The sequence below is a fragment of the Cynara cardunculus genome, assembly GCF_001531365.2.
Source record: "Cynara cardunculus var. scolymus isolate 2C chromosome LG 5, CcrdV1, whole genome shotgun sequence".
Classification (NCBI taxonomy): domain Eukaryota; kingdom Viridiplantae; phylum Streptophyta; class Magnoliopsida; order Asterales; family Asteraceae; genus Cynara; species Cynara cardunculus.
Genome location: NC_037532.1, coordinates 15321201 through 15346175, shown reverse-complemented (window position 1 = coordinate 15346175; position 24975 = coordinate 15321201). Strand labels below are relative to the sequence as shown.

Sequence of the window (24975 nt, the reverse complement as noted above, 5' to 3'; positions counted from 1 at the left end):
AGCAAAACTCCTTTCCCGAGTTTGAGATGCGTATCCATTGGTGTAAGTTTCTCCTTTGAATCCCACATGCCAGATTACTCAAATAGTTCTAGGTTCTTTGCATATCTTCTTTGAGATAAAAAAACACCCTTGGCTTAATCATTCCACTTCTAAGCCAAGAAAACAACCAATTTCACCTAGGTTTTTCATTTCGAAACAAATCGATAGTTCATTCTTAACCGGCTGATTCCCGCTTCATCATCTCCGATGATTATCATGCCGTCAACATAAAGCAATACCAATGAATACGAGTTTTAATCTTGCTTTACAAACCGAGCAGAATCAGCATCAGAAACTTTCAATCCACAAAGGACGGAGTATTGAGCCACTTTACTGTACCAAGCTCGGGGTGCTTGCTTGAGTCTGTATATAATGCTTCTTTAGTCGACAAACATGATGAGGAACTTCGTGAGAGATGAATCCTTGGGTTGTTCATCATCACTTCATGAACCAACTCTTCGTTAAGAAATGCATTATTTACATATAGTTGGCACGACGTCCAACTTATGTAAGCAGCAAGTGAAATGATCTTTCTTACCATTACCAATTTTTCCACGAGGCTGAAGGTTTCTTCGTAGTCCAGTTCCATGCCATAGCTTTGAGAGAAGCCACTAGCCACTAGATGTGTTTTGTATTTGTCGATTTCGCCATTTGGTTTCCTCAACCGATACACCCACTTGCATGTGATTGGTTTACAACTTTCATGTTTTGGCACAAGATCCCAATTCTCGTTTCTTCTTAAAGCATGAATCTCTTCTTGCATTGTTGCCTTCCGTTACACACACCTCATAGCTTCTTTATAACAAACTGGTTCTGTTCTCCCTCAAAGAAAACATGAGTCACCGTGCACTCATTTAGTTGTACTTCATAGCTGGGAAATTAATTGTGGTGCTATAGCCTTTAGTCATTGGTCTAGGAAATAGTGGTTCCGCAATTAGCGTTGCTGTTTACCTTGATTTACCGCTATTTACAACTGGATCAATCATAAACTTTACGAACTTTATTACTATGTTTCTTTGTGGGACTTGATTTGTTTTACCTCACTTTATATGTATTAGATATATTTACATATGTGATATATTAAGTTATTTACGTGTGTATGTTTATATATATATATATATATATATATATATATATATGCAATCAAGAGAAATGGTTTTTGTGTATTTTTCTCAAACAGGAACCGTACAAAATTTATAGTATAAGGATACAACAAACTGATTCTAAAGCTCAGGAAACAAACCGAACCTTATCATCTTAGAAGACTAGGAAAAAAGTTGCAACTAATTAATCTCATCTTCTAGAAGAATCTCTAAGTTCTAACACTCTCCCTCAAGCTCGCAGGTATATGTTAATCATGTCAATGCCGAGCTTGCCAGTAAGTTCGTCAAACTAAACAGCTTTTTCGTGAGACTTTTGGTCAGTAGATCAGCTACTTGTTGTGTTGAGGGTAGGTATACAATGCACATACTCCTGTAGTATAATTTTTCCTTTATAAAATGACGATCAACTTCCACGTGCTTGGTCTGATCATGATGAACCAGGTTGTGAGCTATGATGATGGCAGCTTTGTTGTCACGAGAAAGTTCAATTGGTGGTTTGAATGGTACTCGTAGTTCCTCCAATAGCCTTTCTTAGCCATATCCCTTCACATGTTCCATTTGCTACTGCTCGAAACTCTGATTCAGCACTGCTCCAAGGTACGATTGCATGTTTTTTGCTCCTCCATATCACAAGGTTTCCCCATATATAACTGTGATATCCACGTGTGAGCGACCATCATCAGCAGTGCCTGCCTCGTTGGTATTTGTAAACACTTCAATGAATCTGTTTTCTCCTTTCTTGAAGTGCAATCCCATTCCTGGAGGACCTTTAAGTACCTTAGAACTTGATAAGTGGCTTCCAAATGTCTCTCCTTAGGGGAGTGCATAATTGGCTGATAACACTCGGAACAAAAATAACAGGTCCTGTCTGCGAGAGATAGATAAGTTTTCCCACTAGTCTGTGATATCTTTCTCCGTCAACAGCAGGTCCATCGTCTTTGATTCCCAATTTTTTTGTTGAATTTCATTGGGGTGTCAGCAGGTCTAGTAACCATCATTCTTGTCTCAGTTAGTTAATCTATGGCATACTTTCTTTTGTGAGACAGAGGTTCCTTTTTGAGGCTTCTCGCTACCTCCCTTCCTAGGAAGTATTTGAGTGATCCGAGGTTTTTCATTTCAAACTCCAAACTGGGGTAGGCCTTGAACTTGTTGATTTTATTCTGATCACCTGTCATTGTTATGTCATCAACATACACAATAAGAATTGCAATCTTACCATTTTCCGAGTGCTTGGAGAACACCGTGTGATCTTCTTTTCCTTACTATGTCCCCTACTTGTTCCAGCTTGAGTGAATCGGCTGAACCATGCCCTTGGTGATTGTTTTAGCCCGTACAGTGACTCTTTAAGCCTACATACTTTCCCTTCCGAATTTTAAAATCCCTGAGGGAAGTCCATGTATACTTCTTCACTAAGCTCACTATTGAGGACAACGTCTTTTACATCTAATTGCATCAACAACCAATCAAGATTCGCTGCTAGAGAGAATAAAACTTGAAGTGTAGTGAGTTTTGCATCATGTGCAAATGTCTCTTGGTAGTCAATGTCGTAGGCTTGGTTGTAGCCTTTTTATGCCTTTTTACACTTCCATCACTGTTGTATTTGGTCACTTCCATTTTGGGGATGACAGAGCTTCCTCTATGTTTCGTTTTTCAACTTGGTCAATCTTAGTAACAAATGCCCGGTGTGTCGGTGACAACTTCCCATAAGCCAAGAAGCTAGAAACAGGATGTTTTATGCATGATCAGCTTCCTTTACAGAGGGCAATTGAAAGGGTTTTCATTATTATTGAAGTTTATGGCAATTGACTTTTGGCCTTCCTCAAAACAGTTTTTAGGGGCTGAATCATGACAATTTTGAGTCTTTGATTTTTCTCGTCCGTTAGAGTTATGTCTCCTCGAATAAATAAGCAATTCAGGATGTTGAAAGTTTTCTGGAATTCGTAACAGAGTGAGAGGCCGAGTTTCTGGAATATCTAGAATTGCCGGCAGAGTCTCAGGTTGAGTGTTCGGGATTGTGTCTGGTTCAAGGTCGAGAAGGCCATTCAAGGACTCATCTTCACTTAAGCTCTCCTCCTGAAGACCAGTTGGGGGAAGTAGGGTTCCATTCGAAGAAGGTAACATCTTTAGAGACAAAGGTTGACGGAAGGTGGGTGAGTGATGTGTAAGATATTGTCTCTCTACAATACTAAGTTGTAAGTCATGCAAGTATACATGTGTGAACACTATCGCCGTTCAAGTAATAAAATGGTAAGACCAAATATCATATTCCACAGGTTAGGTATCTTAAGTTTCAAGATCTCAAGATGAAAGATAACTTTAGATGTTGAATTCGAAGGAATTGTTTGGTTTGGTTTGAACACTACTGAAGATTCACATAATATAGAGGAAGCATAGGTGCACGACTTTAGATGAGATACAAACACAAATATCAGCAGACCATTGCTGTAATCAATGCTACAACAATGTGTTATCAATAATGGTTCCACCACCTATTTTGAGAATGCCTTCTCAAGCTTTTACAAACACACAAAATTTGTCTTTAAAACCTGCACATCTTTATGCAAAACTAGGACCTAGATAAAGTGTGTAATGATATCGTCAAAATATATGGATCAACAAATCTCTTTGTTTAAAATAACTTTCTCAAGTATACTTCCCTTATCATTCAAGTTGATGTGTTCCAAGTGTCTTATCACTTTTAACACTTTCCAAGTGATCAACTTGTTGAGAAGTGTCTTGTTTTCTTTTATAAACTTAAGTAGAATGGTGGAACATCATCATTGAGAAACGATGTCCACCCAAGTAACCCGTGTACAATCATCAATGAAGATCACGAACCATCTTGCACCCGACACATTGGAAATATTATATGGACCCCAAATATCAGTGTGAATAAGATCAAAAGGAGAGTTGCTTCTTTTATCACTGATATGAAAAGGGATACGCTTGTGAGAGCAAGCTCACATACCTCACAATGAAGGCTTTCAACAACGATTGTTTTAAACAATTAAGGAAAAATAACTTTACTAATCCTAAATGAGGGATGACCTAAATGACAATGATAAAGTATGTTTTTTTCTTTATTGGAAATAACCTATTCTGATACGAGAGAGTGAGATAATATGGTACTTTTTGGCATCTCAAGACAATATAGATCATTCTTTTTCTTAGCAAGTCCAATCGTCTTCCCCGAATCCTTTTCCTGAAGCAAACAATATCCGTCACAAAATACCACTTGACAAGGTAAATCTCGTGCTAGTTTCTTTACGGAAATCAGATTAGTGGACAATTTTGGGACGTGAAGAACATTTTTTAAAAGAATGGATGAGTTGAGTTGAATATCTCCTATACCGGCTACATGGTTTGAGTTCCATCAGCAGTGGCAATTTTCTTGTTACTTGGACAAGGTGAGTATGTGGAGAAGTGTTTGGAAGAGTGAGTCATATGGTCAGTTGCTCCCTAATCAATGATCCAGGAGTATTTTAGGGTTGAACCTGAGACATTAAATTCAAATGAAAAAGGATGATGTTACGGATTTGGTTGGGCTGGACCATAATAAGAATAAACCAAGTATTCTTAAGGTATATTCTAGAAGGCCCAAAAAGGCAGAAAAGGAAAGTGGCTAATAGTTAGTTAGGGGAGAGAGTGTCTGCCTCTATTTAAGGGAGGAGGTCAATCGTATTGGGGTAGAGAATGTTTTCCTAGTTTTTGTATTGGCTCTTGCTTTAGTGCACAGAGAGAGGGAGGATTCCCTGGTTCATTTCCATTATTGTATTTCTTTCCAATTTTCATTTCAATCATAGATATCCACTTTCCTCCATTATCCTTCTTAATTTGATAATCAATTTGTGTTTTCCATCATTGGTCCGACCTACCTTGACCTGCTGTGTGAAATCCATGGAAACTCGATCTCAAATGAACCGTTTGGAGCAACATGAAGAACAGATTCAAAGGTTGCAATCGGATATTCAGGAAATAAAAGTGGGAATGCAAGCGTGGGAATCAGAGCGAGCGGAGGAAGCTGAATTTCATAAGATGCTTATGGCATGGGTGAAACAACAGGGTGTTCAACCCAACCTCGAAAGTGGAGGACCGTCTCGGGCCTCCAATGGATCCTCAATTCCACATAATTCTCAGGGAATGTCACCACCACTGCAAGGAGACAGCTCCCTCAGTTCTGGTCCACGATGGGGTTCTTTCGATATGTTACCTTGGGCGGCAATGAAAGTAAAATTGCCCGAATTCTATGGGTTCGATCCTCAAGGATGGATTCAGAAGGCTGGATTATACTTTGACATTCATGGTACACCAGCTCACCATCGACTTCGTCTTGCTCAATTAAGTATGGTCGGGGTGGCTCAACATTGGTTCACGATTGTGAAATAGATTTACGAGTCCCTTACGTGGGAACAATTGTCCGCCGAACTTCTCCAGCGATTTTCGGGATTAGAGATTCATAATCCTTTCGAACAATTGGCGACGATGAAGCAGGTATCTTCTATTCACGATTATATAGACAATTTTGAATATTTGTTGTCCTTGGTACCGCGATTACCCGAGACACAGACCCTCGGGTACTTCATTGCGGGTTTAAGAGATGCCATGTATCTCGCTAAAGATATCGAAGAGATGCTTCGCCCTTCTTCCGGGAATATTTCCCACTCCCGATTTCGATATCATGCAGGAGGTGGGTTGGGCTTCTCTTCCCAAGGGGATTTCAAATCCACTCTTTTGGGCCGATATGAGAACAAAGGGCCCAGTAGTTCTCTTTCCAGTGAGAAGAGCCCAACTACACGTAACGATGCAGGTCAGATGCCTCCGAATCCACGTACTGTCGGGATTCAATCAGCAGACTATGGCCAATTGTTCAGTCGCAATCGGGGTATTCGGTCTCTGACTCGTACAGAATGGGAGGAGCGTCGTAAGAAAGGGTTGTGTTTCCGTTGTGGGCAGCAATTCGGTCCCGCTCACAAATGCCCCGAAGGGAAATTACGGATTCTTCTCTTGGGCGACGATGAATCTGTAGATGGGGACAGTGAGCTTCAGACCGTCGAAACAATAGAGGAACCAGTCACTAACGAGAAGGAAATTCCTCCAACTGGATTATGTATGGCTTTGGAATTCTTGGGAGCTACTGCTGACTCATCTTCCGGTGGCAAAACCTTAAAGTTTGAGGGGGCAATAGCAGGTATTCCAGTGGTGATTTTTGTGGATAGTGGAGCCACACATAATTTTTTCTCTCAGTAATTGGTGACCATGTTAGGGTTATCTTCCGAATTTTTTGACGGCATCAACATCCTGCTAGGTGATGGCCATAAAATCTTTATTAACCAACGTTGTACGCACCTTAAAGTACGAGTGGGGACATGTGACTTCGAGATGGAGGCTCTAGCTTTTGAAATGGGACATTTGGACATGGTTTTAGGCATGGAATGGCTTAAGACCTTGGGAGAAGTGATCCATAACTGGGAACAGTCTTCCATGAAATTTGTATTTCAAGGGAAGTCAGTGTGCATCCAAGGTTTATCTAAAGTTCAAGTTTCCCAAGCTTCTCTTCAATTGTGGTTGTCACTCGACAATCCTTCTCAGGCCCGTCTTCCGAATACTGTTTCGTCGGGTCAAAAGGAACAGGAGGAGTTATCTTTAGCACAACAACAGGATTTACTATCCTTATTTGATCGTTTTTCATATGTATTTCGGGATCCAACAGGATTACCTCCATGGCGTGCTCACGATCATAGAATTTCTTTAATCAAGTCTCATGAACCCATTTGTGTTGGACCGTATAGACACCCCCACATACAAAAGGCTGAAATTGAGAAGCAAGTTGCAGAACTTTTGAATCTTGGTATGATTCGACCAAGTAAAAGCGCATTTTCCAGCCCAATCATGTTTGGTCAAAAAGAAGGATCAATCGTGGCAGATGTGTGTGGATTATCGTGCTCTCAACAAAGCCACGATACCGGATAAGTTTTCGATTCCAGTAGTCGAGGAACTTATTGATGAATTGAAGGGTGCATTTTTTTTTCTCTAAACTGGATTTGAAGTCCGGTTATAATCAAATCAGAATGCAGCCGAACAGCATTGATAAGACAGCGTTTCGCACCCATGACGGTCACTATGAGTATTTGGTGATGCCGTTTGGGCTCACCAATGCGCCGGCTACCTTTCAGTCTGTTATGAACGACATTTTTCGGCCCTTTCTACGTAAATTTGTTGTGGTTTTCTTCGATGATATCCTTATTTATAGCCCCACTTGGTCAAAACATATGGAGGATTTAACGGTGGTGCTACACGTTTTACTCGAGAATCAATTTGTGGTGAATCGTAAAAAGTGTTCGTTTGGGCAATCATCCATTGATTACTTGGGTCATATTATAAGCGGCAAAGGAGTGTCAATGGACCCCAAAAAAATCGAGTCTGTTTTGGATTGGCCGTTCCAAAACAACTAAAAGGATTACGGGGATTTTTAGGTCTTACGGGATATTATCGGAAGTTTATTCGCCACTATGGTAGCATTGCAAAACCGCTCACGGACCTCGCAAAGAAGGATGCTTTTTGTTGGAATTTGGAAGCTCAACAAGCCTTTGAAGCACTCAAAGCCGCCATGGTTACGGCTCCACTTTTGGCACTTCCTGATTTTACTCAACCATTTATAGTTGAATGTGACGCATCGGGTAAAGGAATCGGAGCAATTTTAATGCAAGCACAACGTCCCATTGCTTATTTTAGCAAGGCTTTGAGTGAACGTAATTTATCCAAGTCGGCTTATGAAAGAGAGATCATGGCTTTGGTATTGGCGGTTCAACACTGGCGAGCTTACTTATTGGGAACATGTTTTACGGTGTACACTGACCAGAAAAGCTTAAAGTTTCTATTACAGCAGCAAATTACTAACCCGGGGAAACAAAACTGGGTGGCTAAATTACTTGGTTACCAGTTTGATATTTGTTATAAGCCAGGACGAGAAAATAGGGCTGCTGATGCATTATCACGAAGCGTCGAGGAAGGTGAGTTGACTTCGATACTATCCTGTCCAGTTTGGGTCCAAGGGGCTCAACTTATTGAAGAAGCCCGTAAGGATGCTGTTATTCAAAAGATAATTCAAGAATTGCAACACGATCCGAATTCTCATTCGGGTTACACCGTTCGACTTGGAATACTTTATTATAAGGGTCGTTTGGTGATTCCTTGTACATCGAAATTTATTGCCACCTTAATCAAAGAATTCCATGAATCAGGTTCCGGAGGGCACTCCGGTATTATCGAACTTATCGTCGTTTAGCACTTAATCTATATTGGCCAGGAATGATAGCTGCTGTGCAACAATTTGTGAAGTCGTGCGACGTGTGCCAACGTTGTAAGTCAGATTTGACCTCACCAGGGGGTCTTTTGCAGCCCTTGGACATTCCAGAGACGATCTTGGAACATCTTTCAATGGACTTCATTTTGGGCTTACCTAAGTCGAAAGGTTTTGACGCGATTTTGGTGGTGGTAGACTGTCTTTCGAAATACAGCTACTTCATTCTTCTAAAACACCCATATACAGCAAGGTCAATAGCTGACATCTTTGTTCGGGAAGTGGTGCGTCATCATGGAATTCCCAAGTCGATCGTTAGCGACCGTGACCCATTGTTTCTTAGTCAGTTTTGGCAAGAAATTTTCCGTCTACAAGGAACTCAGTTACGTATGAGTTCGGCGTATCACCCAGAATCAAACGGTCAAACTAAAATTATCAATCGTTGCTTGGAGACATATTTGAGATGTTTTGCAACTGACCAACCTAGTTCGTGGTCCATATGGATTCCTTGGGCGGAATTTTGGTATAATTCTACTTTTCACGGATCAACTGGAAAGTCGCCATTTGAAACAGTTTACGGGCGAAAACCACCCACTGTAATTCAGTTTATTCCAGGGGAGATCCGGGTAGAAGCTGTGAGCCAAGAGTTACGGGATCGAGATGAAGCATTAAAACAACTTAATTTACATTTATCGCATGCTCAGGCGATAATGAAAGAACAGGCAAATAAAAAAAGGCACGAGGTGAGTTTTAATGTTGGCGAATGGGTTTATGTGAAGTTGAAACCGTATCGACAGTTGACCGTGGTGCGCCGAATCCATCAGAAGTTAGCCGTTCGTTATTTTGGGCCTTTCAAGATCGTAATTCGAATTGGTCCGGTAGCATATAAACTAGAGCTGCCTGCGTCTTCTAGAGTACATCCGGTCTTTCACGTTTTGTTACTCAAAAAGGCAGTGATGTCGAATTCAGTGGAGCAAAACCTTCCACCCGAATTGGAAACTAATTCTTTTGATATACTAGTTCCAGACTCGATTCAAGCAGTTCGTACAGTTAATGTTCATAACGAATCAAGTGTACAATGGTTGATTAAATGGAAGGATCGCCCTGTGGAAGAAGCAACATGGGAGGACGCAATGACTATTAAGAGTCAATTTCCAGAAGCAAGTCTTGAGGACAAGACTTCACTGGAAGGGCAGGGTAATGTTACGGATTTGGTTGGGCTGGAMCATAATAAGAATAAACCAAGTATTCTTAAGGTATATTCTAGAAGGCCCAAAAAGGCAGAAAAGGAAAGTGGCTAATAGTTAGTTAGGGGAGAGAGTGTCTGCCTCTATTTAAGGGAGGAGGTCAATCGTATTGGGGTAGAGAATGTTTTCCTAGTTTTTGTATTGGCTCTTGCTTTAGTGCATAGAGAGAGGGAGGATTCCCTGGTTCATTTCCATTATTGTATTTCTTTCCAATTTCCATTTCAATCATAGATATCCACTTTCTTCCATTATCCTTCTTAATTTGATAATCAATTTGTGTTTTCCATCAGATGCTCACCTGAATAGGTTAAAAAACAAGTACCTGGGAATGAGTATCCACCACTAGAAGGTTTTTTCAGAGTGTTGAAAAATGACCTGAGCTTTTCCACTTCCTCTTTCAGGATGGTTCGAACTAGTTCGGACCATTTAGTATGATGCATGGATGTGCTGTAAATCTCCCTAGTTGAGAAACATGGGTTATGGCATATTCTGATTTGGGTTATGTCATTCTTTCGGTGCTGGGTTAGGAATTGTTGGCAATGAAGGCCACAAAACAGGAATCAAAGGAGGGAGGCAATAAAGGCCTGCAAAATTTTCAAAGAAGGTTTATGGAGGCTAAAAAGGCTTTCCAAGCTTCTATAGCTCTAATACCATAACAGATTTAGGAATTCTGCTATGTTTCTTATTCATTCTTGACAGAGAAACATACAATATAAATACACAAGGCAAAGGGAAAGAGGAAGGAAACTATTCTATGAATCCCTGATTTTATGGGATTGCCTACAATCACTAATATTATGGGATTATATTCGGCTCTTATCACTCCTACATTAAATACATAATCATTTACATTTTTACATTTTCCCACAAATAATACTCGCGAAGGATAACCTTCAGGGTCGCGAAGCGTGGCGGAATCTCCAATCTTCAAATTCTCAACTTTTTACTCCAAGTAGTCATCATCATGGGTACATATTTCCTCTTTCTTCACTTCCTCCTTGGAATCACTCTTCGATCTCCCGAGTCATCCACCATATCGCTTTCAACACCTCGTATAATCTGGACAAAATATACAAAAAGTGTAAAAACTATTCTGAAAAGCCATTCCAACCATGATTAGAGAAAGAAACGGAAAGAACAATAAAAATGTATGAAAGGACTAAACTGACTAAAATGCATAAAAGACGCAACTGAAATGTACAAAGTTAGGTGCATAAAATGCACATAACAATCATTCTAGTGTTTTTTTTTCTTTTAACATTCTTTGAAGTTTAATTTTTTGTCCTTTTACTAATTCAAGTTATATTGCTTGGATTTATGGTCACCTTTCATAATTTTTCAAGTGGAGATGGCATTCCCTTTTTTCCTTTATGCTGATAATCTCTTGGTTCATTTAGTGTTATGTGAATTTTTTGTATATTTCCATCTTATAGTCTCGTATTACTCTGTATACTTAATCAATTGATCTTCATGAAGTTCAAGTGTATGTTCTACTCCATGCTTTCAACAGTCTCTGTATGTGTGTATATCTAATAATCTATTTTTTGACATCAATTCCATGTGTGTATATATTATATATATACACATAGGTATCTTATTTCAATTTCATCTGCAGGTAGTAGTTAGTGATCATGGTATGCAAAATAATGGTAATCATGGGGGATCTTCATATGAAGAAACAGACTCGTTGGCACTTTTTATCGGCCCAAGAAATAGTCATGCATCAGCAACAGATGATACAATTAATCAGGTATTGGTATGCATTTTCTCTTAATAGTCTTTGGTATGATAAAATGCTAAAAATGCATTTTCTCTTAATAGTCTTTGCGACCAAAGTTGGCCTAGCGGTATCGTAGCCCTTTTCCTTCTAGGAGGTCAAGGGTTCAAACCTCACCATAGGTGAGGAGGGTGTGTGAGTTTATTTGTTGCATTTGCCATATATAAATATTATATACTTCAAAAAAAATGATAAAATGCTTGTCTGGTTGCATTAATAATCGAGTTTGTTGTATATCATTGACTATTGTTGAGCTCATTCTTTTGTGGTCGATTAGTCTTGGTAATTTTTTTAGATCTATATGGGTTAGGTTCAGTGGAAACCGCAAAAAAATGAAAAAAATAAGGAACACCTTAATAACCATTCATCAGTACCGTATGCAAGTAATTTGTCATACACACGTGCATAAAAACCACGAAACATCTTCAATTACATGTATTTACATGTGCATACCATACAAATGAAGGGTATAAGGGTGTTACCTTGAACCTCTAGTAGGATATATATATATATATATATATATGTATGTATGTATGTATGCAATGTATGTATGTATGTACGTACGTATAGGACACTAAATGAGGTTTTTGGAGGATAGGAGTTGCTCCTATCTTGATTAAATTAAGAGAAGGAAGATTGTGGTGGTTAGGGCATATTCATGGAAACCACATATGACACTAGTCAGGAGGGTGAAGAGTGTCATGGTTGAGGAGGAGATCAAATTACACTTCAAAGAAGGAACATAAGTGACATATTTAAGAATTAGTTTAGCAGATGATCTAATTGCACCGATTCTAGCAACGGAAGAGATTGTGTCATCGGCAATTTTGATACTAGAGTTATTAAAACAGGGATTGTATGAATCAAATAAATGATATTAACCTGATCAGAGGCACCTGAATCAATTATCCAAGGTGTTTGAGAGTCGAGGAAAAATTAATGTAGTGTACAACTAAAGCATGAGGCACTGTGAGCCTCATAACTAGTTGTAGAATTCATAGATGATGCATCCAGAAGTGTATACAAATGCTCAATTTGTTCCTTGCTGAATGAGGGTGAGGTGATGTTTGTTAGTGTTGCTACTTGCTTGACTTTGGTAGGCCTTTCTTTCGTTGGGGCGTCACGAAGCCCAGTTGGCTGGTTTTCCATTAAGTTCCCAGCAAGTGGTTCAAGAGTGGCCATGTCATTGACAATGATCGCACCAGAGCCTTGCACCTTGGCGGTTTGGTCCATGATTAAGATTAGATCTGTCAGAGATCTATGTAGAGAGATCTATGATCTCTACAGGTTGAGAATTTCGAGCCTCTGAGGTAGTAAGCATGAGCCAACTACGTACTTCTTCACGACAAACTTCAGAAAAGGCCAATTCCTTATCAGGAAAGAGTGAGCAACTAACCGGATGTCCTTGTACTTCATCAGGATTGTTGTCCGATCCGGTCAGTAACTCAAGGACTCGTTCCTTTCAAGTTGTTGTCTCTATTTGATGCTGCAATCAGTGCATAGAGGTGTGGTTTTGAGATACAAGTCGAGTTCTTGCCATAAGTCCTGTAGATCCGAAAATATTCGGTGACAGTGTTGATGCCATGTTTAATTTCTTTGAGTTTGGTGTGAATCTCAACGATCTAGGAGGCATTACTAGATCAAAATACATACATCGAGCACTCAAGATGTATGACTAATTTAAGGGTCCATTGAGTCAATAAGTCAAGCAAGAACAATTGAATATGAAATTCTCAGCCTGCTATGCCTTATGGTGAGGATCTTTTGAAGGAGGTCACTGGTAATTATATCCAAGCTTTTCATGGCCACCAGATATAAAACTTGATATTGATTGTATTGATTGAAAAATAATAATAATCTGATACACCTTATATAGGTAAAACTAATTACACTTTGGACCCTAGACAATATTAATAATATAAACTAGACTAGTTGACTTAGTCTAACATTCCCCCGCAAGTTCAGCGCGGTTAGCAATCTGCAACTTGGACCGTAGAAACTCAAACTTCTGAGAAGGCAAGGKCTTTGTAAAAATATCAGCAATTTGGTCGTCTGTAGAGATGAACTTGACAATTAGTTTCCCTTGAGTAACTTGTTCACGAACAAAGTTATAGTCTACTTCAACATGCTTGGTACGGGCATGAAAGACAGGATTAGCTGTGAGATATGTTGCGCCAAGATTATCACACCAAAGAGTAGGAGCCTTGCTATTTAATCCAAGTTCCTGAAGAAGAGACTTCAGCCAAATCAACTCAGCAACAGTATCTGCAATGGCCTTATACTCGGACTCTGTTGAAGATCGAGAGACAGTTTTCTGCTTGCGAGCAGACCAAGAAATAAGATTCGAGCCTAAGTAGATAGCATATCCCCCCGTGGATCGACGATCGATTGGGCAACCACCCCAGTCAGAGTCTGAGTAAGCTTGAAGATTTTGGTTCCAATGAGAATCAGAAAAGGCTTGAAGCTGATAGCCCGTGTTGTGACGAATCCACAAACCCAAATTGATGGTGCCCTTGAGGTAACGTAAGATCCGTTTTACTCTGGCCCAATGATTTTCAGTCGGAGCATGCATGAACTGGCAAACTTTATTGACTGTAAAGGCGATATCAGGACGAGAAAGGGTAGCATACTGAAGAGCCCCGACGGTCTGTCTATAGCGAGAGGGATCATCGAGTAATGGGCTATCATTTGGTAACAATACTTGAGAGGTGCTCATTGGAGTAGCAATYGGTTTGCAGTCTGCAAGGCCAGCACGGTGTAAGATCTCACAAACATATTTCCGTTGTGAGAGAACTAAGTCTGCCCCTTTGTGAACAACTTCGACCCCCAAAAAATARTGTAGCTGCCCCATATCTTTAAGAGCAAAGAGWGTATGGAGCTGGTCAACGACGGTGGCGATAGCAGTGGAGTTGTTACCGGTGATGATGATGTCATCAACATATACCAGAAGGTAGATAAGAGAGCCCGGAGATTTAAGGATAAAAAGTGAGGGGTCGGTTTTAGACCCATAAAAACCCAACTGTTGAAAAGCAGTAGACAGTTTTATGAACCAGGCACGAGGGGCATGTTTGAGCCCATACAACGACTTGTGTAAGAAGCAGATATGATCAGGTTTGGTTTGATCAATGAAGCCAGGAGGTTGACGCATGTAAACAGTTTCCTTGAGATCAGCATGCAGAAATGCGGTCTGAATGTCCAACTGTCTGAGAGGCCATTTGTTGGTGACAGCAAGAGACAGGACAGTAAGGATAGTGACAGGCTTGATAACGGGGCTGAAACCTATGATAATCCACGCCATGCTGTTGTTGAAAACCTTTGGCCACAAGGCGGGCTTTGTTCGTGGTAATCTTTCCATTTTCATCAGTTTTTAACCGGTAAACCCATTTACAATTAACAACATTAGCATTAGGAACAGGGGGCACAAGTGTCCACRTGCYATTCCTATGAAGYGCAGCCAACTCATCAGCCATTGCTTGGCGCCATTCTAAAGACTTGTTAGCAACGGTAAAACTGGTGGGTTTAAGAGGTAGAGGTGAGGAAGCGGTGGCAGAGTAAGCGGCTGGGTTATATCGGTCAGGTTGTTTGGGATTGGGGCGAAGGTTGGAAGGCCGAGGTCGAGAGACGGKTGGAGGAGTATGGGTAAGTTCGGGCGGGGAGGCATCAGAAGGAGGTGGAATAGGTGGTGATGGTGAAGATTGTGGAGACGATTGGGGAGGTTCGTGAGGAGGAGCTTGAGGAAGAGATTGAGGAGGGGGTGGTGGTGGAGGCGATTGTGGAGGCTCGGGTGGGAAACCGGGTGGTGGGTTAGGAAATATAAAGATGTAAGGAGGAGTGGATGGTGGTGGTGGGGTTGGTGAAGGCTGGTAGGGAAACACATGTTCGTTGAAGCGAACATGTCGGACAATATAAATCCGGTCATTAGACGGGTCAAAACAGCGATAGCCGTGGTGAACGGTGCTGTAACCAAGAAAAACGCAGGGAGTGGACCGGAATTCAATTTTGTGATGATTGTATGGACGAAGATAAGGGAAGCATTGACAAGCAAAGACTCGTAAGAAGGAATAATCAGGTTTGCGTTTGAAGACTTGTTCAAAAGGAGATTTGTTGGAGGAGACACGAGAAGGGAGACGATTGATGAGGTATACAGCTGTTTCAAAGGCAGGGGACCAGAAGCATTGAGGAAGACTGGATTGAGCCAGGAGAGTGAGACCAGTTTCTACAACATGACGATGGCGGCGTTCAACAATGCCATTTTGCTCACTGGTGTGAGGACAAGACCTTCTGTGGATGATGCCAAGGTTGCGACAAAGATTGGTGAGGGGCCGAAATTCGCCCCTCCAATCAGATTGAATACACTTTAATTTGGTGTTAAATTGGCGTTCAATCATGGTGATAAATTGTGTGAACACAATATACACATCAGATTTTTGATTTAAGGGATAAATCCACATATAACGTGTGAAATGGTCAACACATAAAAGAAAATAACGATGACCATCAAGAGATGGCGCGGGAGAAGGGCCCCAAACATCACAGTAAACAAGATCTAAAATATTATTGCTACGAAAAGTGGAATCAGGTAAAGATGWCTTTGAAGATTTTCCCAATTGACAAGAAGAACTTAAAGTATTTGATAATTTATCCGAAACGGGTAAAGAACAATAAGAAACAATTGAACGAAAAACTTGAGCATGAGGATGTCCTAAACGCTGATGCCAAATGTTCGAAGGAGCTTTAACAGCAGTGAAGGCAACCTTCGGCAGAGACTTGAGTTGAGGAAGGCGAATGGAGTATAAACCCTGTTCACTGGGGCCCGTAAGGAGGGTAGTGCGAGTAGACTCGTCCTTGACAACAAAATAAGAAGAGTGAAATTCAAAGAAAACATTGTTATCAAGGCAAAATTTTTGAACAGATAAGAGATTTTGTTTTAGTTGAGGAACATGAAGAATGTCGGTTAGGGTAAAGGTTTTGTTTAGTGAGTATATTTTGGATGAACCAATGTGAAAAATGGGTACAGAATTACCGTTACCAACAAGTAAAGAATCGTTACCATAGTAGGCCTTTGAGTTATCCATGCTAGATAGGTCTGGTGTGGCATGATGAGTTGCACCAGTATATGGTTTCCATGTAGGACCAGAAGATAAGCCAGCCTCTGAGTGTGATGTAAAATTGGCCTGTGGTGTAGGATGAAACTGGTTCGGCTGATTTGGGCACTGAGACGGTAGATGACCTATGCCACACCTGTTGCAATGGCCATAGACTGTGTTGTGGGTTGAAGCCCAAGAAAACTGTCGGGAGCTATTGCTATCCCGAGGGCGATTATTGAAACCACTACGTGAGTTGCCACGAGAAGAACCACGAGATCCTCGACCACCTCGGTTATTGTTGAAGGACCGAGAACCATAATATGCTTGAGCTCGTGGGGTGGGAAGGGGGTTTAATTGATAACCAAGTTGAGAAGCCACAAGTTGAATGCTTTGGAGTTGTTGCTGAAGTTGATCGAGATTCGGTTGTTGAATCGAAGATGCAGCAGCCGTTAGTGGCTGGGGTATTGGAGCAGTGTTGGCCAGGAAAGCTTGTGGAGTTAAGTTCTTTGTAAAAACATAGTCATGATCACACAAAAGACCATGCAGTTCATTGAAGCGAACAAGAGGTAAATGGGTCAGTAAATTGCCTTTAATGACATTGTATTCCTCTCGAAGCCCTGCGATAGTTAGCATTACTAGGTCTTTGTCCTTCATTGGTTCTCCAATGTTTGCTAGAGCAGTGGCATATTCGATCAACTTCAGCAGGCTTAGGTAATCAGCCGGTTTTTCATCACCCTTCATGGTGATTCTAAGCAATTGAGTTTTGAGTGTAAATTCATGAGAGGCTGTAACGGGGGCATAAGCTCTTTCAAGAGATAACCATACCTCACGTGATGTTTTTCCCTGAATGTGTTGATAAGAATCTTCAGACACAGTAGAGATGATAAGCATCCGAATGTAGGCATCGTTTGAGATCCACGGAATGTAGCTTGGATTGTCGGTGGTTGCTGATTCGTTGGTGATTTTCTGATCAGGGCACGGTACTGTTCCATCAACATAACCAGATGACGATTTTGGCAGACTACCCACTGTAAATAATTTATGCCTTCAAGCTTGTGGGTTATGATTTGCAAAGAACCATTTTCAGGGCTGTAGAGTGACCCATTGGAGTTACTTGACTAATTTGGATCATTAGTCCATTTTGTCTGAGAGGAGGTTTCATCAGTGGTGGTCATTGTTGAAGTAATTGATTGGAGACAAAGGGGAGAGTAGAATCACCTAGTTATGTGGAACTAGGACTGGACTATAGGATAGGATGCTCATATGAAACTGATTGAAAAGAATCCAACAAAATCAGAAATCGATGATTGGAAAACGGTGATGGTTGCGAGGACGATTGATCGCCTGATGGTGTTCGTGGCAGATGTGAACGATGAAGATGCTTGGGACGATGAGACTGATCCGAAGGGCTGCTCTGATACCATATGATATACATAGGAAAAGGAGAAAATGTTCTCTTATATTATTTGAATAACAAATGACCCATATTTATACAACAAGACTAAGACAATATAAGGAATATATATGCAATCAATTCTAATCCTATAAGAAGGAAAGTGATTATAATCAAATCCTCTATGATTTGATATAATTTGATTTCCTTCCGTCCACTATATATATATAGGGTTTAGGGTTGAATGTCATTTTTTTTAGAAATGAATCATAGATTGGTATCTCTATGCACTAGATTTTGATGAACGGACAATGCAAGGTTGGTGTCATTTTCTGTGAGAAGTATTTGGAACCTCTCATCAAATCCATGTATAGAGCTACTATGTATTTGCTCAAGAGATTAGATTAATAATATAGTGGCGAAGCTACAATCGTGGTCACAAATTAGCTCTATATGTGATAACTTCAACATGTCTGACGTATATGCTCCAACTGGGGGAGTGTTAGATATATAATGAAATTTGTTGTGTTAATAGCATGTCTAATTAGTGCTTAATTGTCTCTACTTGTGAGCCACAATGTTCTCTTAATGAAGAGACATGTTTTTCCCACCATGAGGGAAGGAAGATCTTGGTGGCTTAGGTACGTTTAAAGGAAATAGTTGACGACACTGATGAGGAGGGTGGAGAGCATAACAGTTGAGGGGGTGGGAGGAGGGGTGGGATGAAGAGGACATGGGACGGGTATATGAGGCTGTACATGGCGGCCTTAGATCTTTCCAAGGACATGACTTCTCATAGGAGTTCTTGAAGAAGCTGGACTAGAGTAGCAGATTATTTGTTGGGAGTAATGGCTTTTGTGGATGAGGGGCGGGGGTGGAAAGGTAGAGGGTGGGTTGGGGGAAGGCCTAAGCTTTTTTATGCCCGTTTGCTCATGCTCATATTTTACAAATAGTTCCCTTTACCTCAAGCTCAACCACTTCAATAACTTTTCAAAATCTTCAAAACTTTCAAAAATTATTTTACAAACTTTCAGCTAAACGGAAAAAAAAAATTAGCAAGCCGGAGGTCTTTCATGAATCAACCTCTACCTCTTCAGGTAGAGGAAACGTTTGCGCACATCCTACATCTCGTTGGCCCTTACGAGTAGGATATATTTGGCTTGTTTGGTTTGGTTTGATTTGTTTTCTCCATCATCTTCATGAAGGTCTTGAATTATCCCTACAGCTGCAGTTGTTAATTGCACTCTAATGGATTTTATTGATACAGAAGTGTGAAACAGTTAATTTTGAAATAATTTAATACTGTAGCCTTTTTTAGAGTAATTGTATATAATCACCTGATAACATTATGTGTGTGACGCTCTACTTGTGTATCATCTCGATGTTCCATTGCCAGCATTACTGTTTATTTTCTATGGCTGAATACCTAAATGATGGTAGTCTTATTATTTGACCTCTTATGTTGTTGGTTCAGGTTGACATTGCTCCAACATTGGCTCTCCTTTTTGGTGTACCTATTCCCAAAAACAATGCTGGCCATCTGATCGTTGACTTATTTCATCCTATAGAAGGTTTTCATTTTTCTAGTTAATAATAAGGGTGCAAAAACACTTAAATTAAAAGAATAAGAAAAGGTATTATGAAAGGAGTCTTGAGTTGTAACATGTAGTTATGGCATTAGACATCAGAGTGGTGAGTTAAATGAAAGCTATTCTATTTTCATTCATACAATATCTTAAAATTGGCAGAAGATAGTAATCCTGTACGTAAAATTATTTACAAATGTATGTCGTCTTTTTATCTTGAACTTTTGGTTGATTCTGCTCTGAATTTTGCAGACCACCAGCTACTAAGGGTACTGGAACTGAATTCGTGGCAGTTGCTAAGGTTACTTCAAGCCCAATCAACTGATTCTACTTGTGGAAGTTTTATATGTCAAGCTGTTAAGAAGGATTATTCATCTGGCCTCGATGAATATGAAGGTAGTTTGGAGGAGATATCTTCTTGCTTATATCTCGATGCTGCTGCTCTCCATAGGTCTTGGAAGTCCAAGCATGCTTTAAGGTGGGTCGTATAACATCAATGTGTTGTACACATCTGAAGCATATAATATAACACATAATTAGTTGTCATTTCATGGCAATAATAGTGTCTTCAAAAATTCTGCATATAGGTCTGCTAGCAATGATGATCTTCTGTGCACCGTCTTAGCATACAGTGAGTTCCTAAGAACAGCAAGCAAGCAGCTGTCACACAGAGCAACAGACGTAAGCATATCATATTCCAATAGATCCAGATTTTTGTTTGACATGGATAAAGGGGATGGAATAGCATTGCTTAGTGACATGCAAACTTACTGTTGACAAGCTATAGATACCTGATTTATCTCTTTAGAGTTGTACGTTCTTTCCGCTTTATTCTATTAACTTTTCTACCCACTGCAGAAACCCATTGGCCTACTTGCCTCAGGGATTATGGCAATGCTTTTATCATGTGCCATGTTGTTGGGCCTACTTTTCAAATTGGACAAAGAAATTTACCCAAGGAGAGAGCCTTCGCTCTCAAATTTACAAATCTACAAGTTCCAGTTGGCTGAGGTTTTGGCAGTGGTTGTTATGGTAGTTATTGTGTTGAGCATGGGATCAAGCTCTCTGGTTGAAGAAGAGCAGTATCTATGGCATTTTATGACCTCAACCTTTTTTCTGGTATTACTCCGGCAAACAATACAGTCTACTAAGGGTGGGGATTTATCGAATCTACTTAATTCAAGCATGGGGAATGGCAATAGAACCTGCATTCAACTATGTTCTATTGCAGTTATTGTCATTTCCCTAAGGATTTTGAGAGGCTGGCATCAAGGTGGTGTTAACTGGACTCACCTTCCTGACATTTCAAAGTCACTTGAGATGGCTGGGAGTAGCTGCATCAAATCTTTCCAACTCCTCTCCGTGGTGCTTGTAATCAGCTTATGTTTGTATGCTCTTTCTTCTTTATGGTCAAAGAGTTATATCATCATTGTGATTGAACTAAGCTACTTATGTGCCGGTTTGCTGGTTCTACAGTATGTCATAAAGTATCAGGGTAGTGGAATTGCAGCATCTGATAATGATGCAAGCTTAGCAGCACGGTTGATTTACGCTTTTCTTGTTATGTTGACAACAGGAACTGTTATTGCATCACCATGGGTTTTGTCATTTCAGAACTCTCATACTGATTTACAAGATCTCACTTCCAACTTTCAAAGCATGGATCTGTCTTTGTTGATTAAAGATTCTTTGTTCCTTAGTGGGACAACATACATGTTTGGCTGGTGTCTTCTGCAACTTTTGCTACAACAACCTGTCAATTTGATGCCTATTTCGCTGCTTCTCATACAAATACTTGCTACCATTTATTATGCTTCTCATGGTGGTGCAGATGTTAAGCAGTGGATTGAGGTCAATTCTCAGATCTCTGTAATGCATTCAAGTATTATGCCTGAATGTTCACCAACATTTTTGGATGCAAGAAACTTGAATATATGAGCTTTTTATCTGAGCGCTAGATTGATTTTATCTTGAAGTAGTAAAGGATGCATGCCGTGTGCTAAACAGAAAAAAGACTAATACTTCTATTTGCACTTGGAGGTTTTTCGTGACAATCTTTAAGCTGATCTTCCTTAGTTTGTAGTAGACATGTTTATCATCTAAAGCATATCGAATTGCTAATATTTGCATTTGCATGGTATGGTTAATTTAAATCTAGTCTTGCTCCATTTTGCTTTCCTGTAAGTTGTTAAGCTGATCTTTCTTGGTTAGCAGGGGGCATGTTTATGATCTGAATTTCATTACTTTTCCCCTTTAAACAACCATTAATATTGAAGCTAGATATGATGGTGAATGAGACCTTTATATATCAAATAACCACACAATATAGCACTCTACCATGTTTAGTGCTATGAAATATTTGTGGTCAACTTTGTATATCTCTCATTGCATGAGAAAAAATATTGCATAAAATTTGTGATACTTTCCGATGATCTTATTCTGCTTGCAAGTTCTCCAATCACTAATTTTTTGTTTCTTTTATCCAGATTGCTGCACTGTATTATTTGGGAATGGCCGGCCATTTCAGTCTTGGAAACACCAACACCCTAGCTACCATTGATGTTGCTAGAGCTTTCATCGTATGTTATCTTTAATGAGTTGAATACCAATGATTTTCTGTTTAAGCAAAACCTTAATCTTGTATCTTTTGTAACTGTTGTACCATCCTCGTCAAAATTGTCAGGGAATCTCTAGTCACTCAACAGTGCTGAGTGGATTGATAATGTTTGCGATAACATATGCATCTCCAATGTTAGCTCTCCTTAGCATGGTTATGTCAATCTCTATGAAAGATATAAACCCTCTTCGGGAAGCAAATATGGGACAACTTTTCAAGATGATTCTTGGTTTCCCTTGTCTGGTTCCGCTGGCCTTGAATTCTCTACTTTTGGTTGCATACACGATCATACTGCTGCTAATGAGGAACCATCTATTTATATGGACCGTCTTTTCACCAAAGTAAGTCTTCCCCTTTAGTTCCTAGATGGTCCATTAATGCTTATAATCATATATTATGATACCCTATTTCAGTTTTATTATGCAATTTCTTCGTTAATTTAATTAATATGCCATTACCGCGCCCAGGTACATGTACATTGTAGTGACGACTGTTTGTGTCCTTGTTGGGGTGCTTATTGTTGCTTCAACAGTGACTTATATCATTTGCGCATCAGTTTTCTTGGGGAGACGTCAATACAAGGATCATAATTCATGTGTTAATTCTTGATCTCTCTATGATCTGCTACTCTTACGCACAAAATGGAAAAAAGAACCTTCAGAATTTTGCACAATGAGAGATGCTTACTTTCGTTATGGTTTACTTTTTGGATTATGTTTTGAATGTACAACACTCCAATTAACAATGAAGGGTTATGGCATAGCATGGCGGTAAGTCGTGATGTTTCTCAAGACGTGGCTTAAGCCGACAAGTGTGTTTTTACTAACTAGTTTGGGGACGAAATATTATGTGAGAATAGCAGTGAAGGTGAGAAGCGTAAGAAAAGATCTGGGTTATTGATCATTTTTAATCTCCTTCCTACTCTATGAATTGTGCTTCTCACGGAAATGGATCTAAAACATCTCATTAGTGTTGATCTTCAATTATGGTTGATCAAATGGTGGAGATTTCTTCTCACTCTTCTCATCATAACTTTCATTCTCACAGGAAACCAACCCATAGTTTGGGTACTTGTGCAATGCGTCGGGATGTCAAACGTTTTTGTAAATCAAGGATATGAAGTTTATGTTCATCATAAACTCCAAAATTTAAAATTATTTACAAAAACAACGGAACCTAAAGTTAATTATTATTTTAAATTGGTTTCATAGCCATTTCTCTTCCGGGTTGACCCAAATCATTACATCCGCAATATCCAAGTCTGCAAGTTGAGGACTTGGCTAAAGGACAATTTTTTTACAAAATCAGCCAACATCCTAATGACATGCAATATTGCAGATGTGTCACGAGTCAGCACCCGATCAAAACCCTATTTCCAGCCCGTAATTAGATGTCAGGTCCGTAAGAATGCTCGGTCCGCAATTGTGGCCTTGTGTTCGCAATTGCAATTCTAGGTCAACTATTTATGATAAAAGTACTGTTTTCCACATTTTTCAGGTATGTTTTTCTTGTGGTTGTGCATTGTATTATTCCACCATGATTATGAATTGTACAACTTAGCAAATGATTAATTTCAATGTGTTAGTAAAATTTTCTCGTGTATTGTTACGAGTATTATATAACATAAATATTTCAGACTGCTAACAAATGGAGACTAGTGTAAGTATACACTGATCAATCCACTATCTGTTATAACCAGGTTTGAGACAACCTGGGTTGAGGTAATTTATACATGTTTATTATGTGGATTACGTGAAATATGCATATCTAAGTAGAAATGCATGAACTATATATATATATATATATATATATATATATGTGAAATATGAACATGATATTGTGCATGCATATATGTGAAAAGATGGCATGACATATATGATTTATACATGTATGCATGTGGTGTGAAACATACATGAGGTGATGCCTATTTGTGATAAGTTATTCTGGTGGAAATATTATTATATTATTTAAAAACTTATATCTTCATGGTTAAGAAATCATGAATTTTATAATGAAAAACCCACCACCCAAGATTATTTCTATTGGTTAAAGCTTTCACCGCCTATGAGTTTTATAATTAAAATAATCTTCACCGCCATGGTGAGAGTATTTAAAGAAATAAAAAGACAAGATTCTATCTTATCATTTCATTTGAAGAAAAATCTGTTGAAAAAGAAAAGGAGTGTTGTGGCGGTGAGAAGTGTTCTTGAACAAATCTTTTGCTCAAAGCCGTTTGAAGAGCTTGTGATTTGCGGTATGTTTTAAAACTACAAAATCTGTGATTTGTTAAGGTGAGTATTTAAAATATCGTTGATTATAAACTGTGAGTTTTAAAAATACTGTTGATTATACACTGAGTTTTTTATTACTAAAATCTTTATATATTTTGTTATATAAACTGCTGGGTTTTGATATTGGTTTTGAAGAAAAGATGGTAAAACTATTTTGATAGTTTAAAGGTGTTGTTGTTATATGTTTGAGTATTAAAAACTATTTTGAAAAAGATAAAGAAGAGATTGCTTCTTTAAAACAGTTTTGCAAATGATATCCTATTTTGAGGATTTAAAAGGGATATGATGTTTTTGGAAATCCTTAAAAGAATAGATTGTTCTTGAGTTTGAAAGATTTGAATGATAAAACTGTTGGTTGAAAACTATAGAGAATATTCTTTTGAGACGATTGTGATCTTGATCTGTCTTCATTTGGAATTAATCTATAGATTTTATGGATAAAACTATGAAAGAGGATTCGATAAGATTGTTGTGACTACGGTCCTTCATCCGAACTAGTTCATAGATTTTGAAGAAGAAATGAGGGTGACATATC

The 24975-nt window shown here is 39.3% G+C and overlaps 1 protein-coding gene across 3 annotated transcripts in view; it reads left to right on the top strand.

Annotated features, from left to right (window-relative positions):
- Positions 1-23314, top strand: part of LOC112512666 (GPI ethanolamine phosphate transferase 2) — a 44516-nt gene extending 21202 nt beyond the window's left edge. For all 3 annotated transcript variants that reach the window (XM_025118742.1, XM_025118740.1, XM_025118741.1), the window contains 8 exons: positions 11305-11439; positions 19421-19517; positions 19785-20010; positions 20120-20213; positions 20391-21383; positions 22019-22111; positions 22216-22490; positions 22617-23314. In XM_025118742.1, coding sequence (XP_024974510.1) covers positions 11305-11439; positions 19421-19517; positions 19785-20010; positions 20120-20213; positions 20391-21383; positions 22019-22111; positions 22216-22490; positions 22617-22758 — 2055 coding nt within the window. In that variant the 3' untranslated portion in view covers positions 22759-23314. The remainder of the gene's footprint in view (positions 1-11304; positions 11440-19420; positions 19518-19784; positions 20011-20119; positions 20214-20390; positions 21384-22018; positions 22112-22215; positions 22491-22616) is intronic.
- Positions 23315-24975: the final 1661 nt, after the last annotated feature.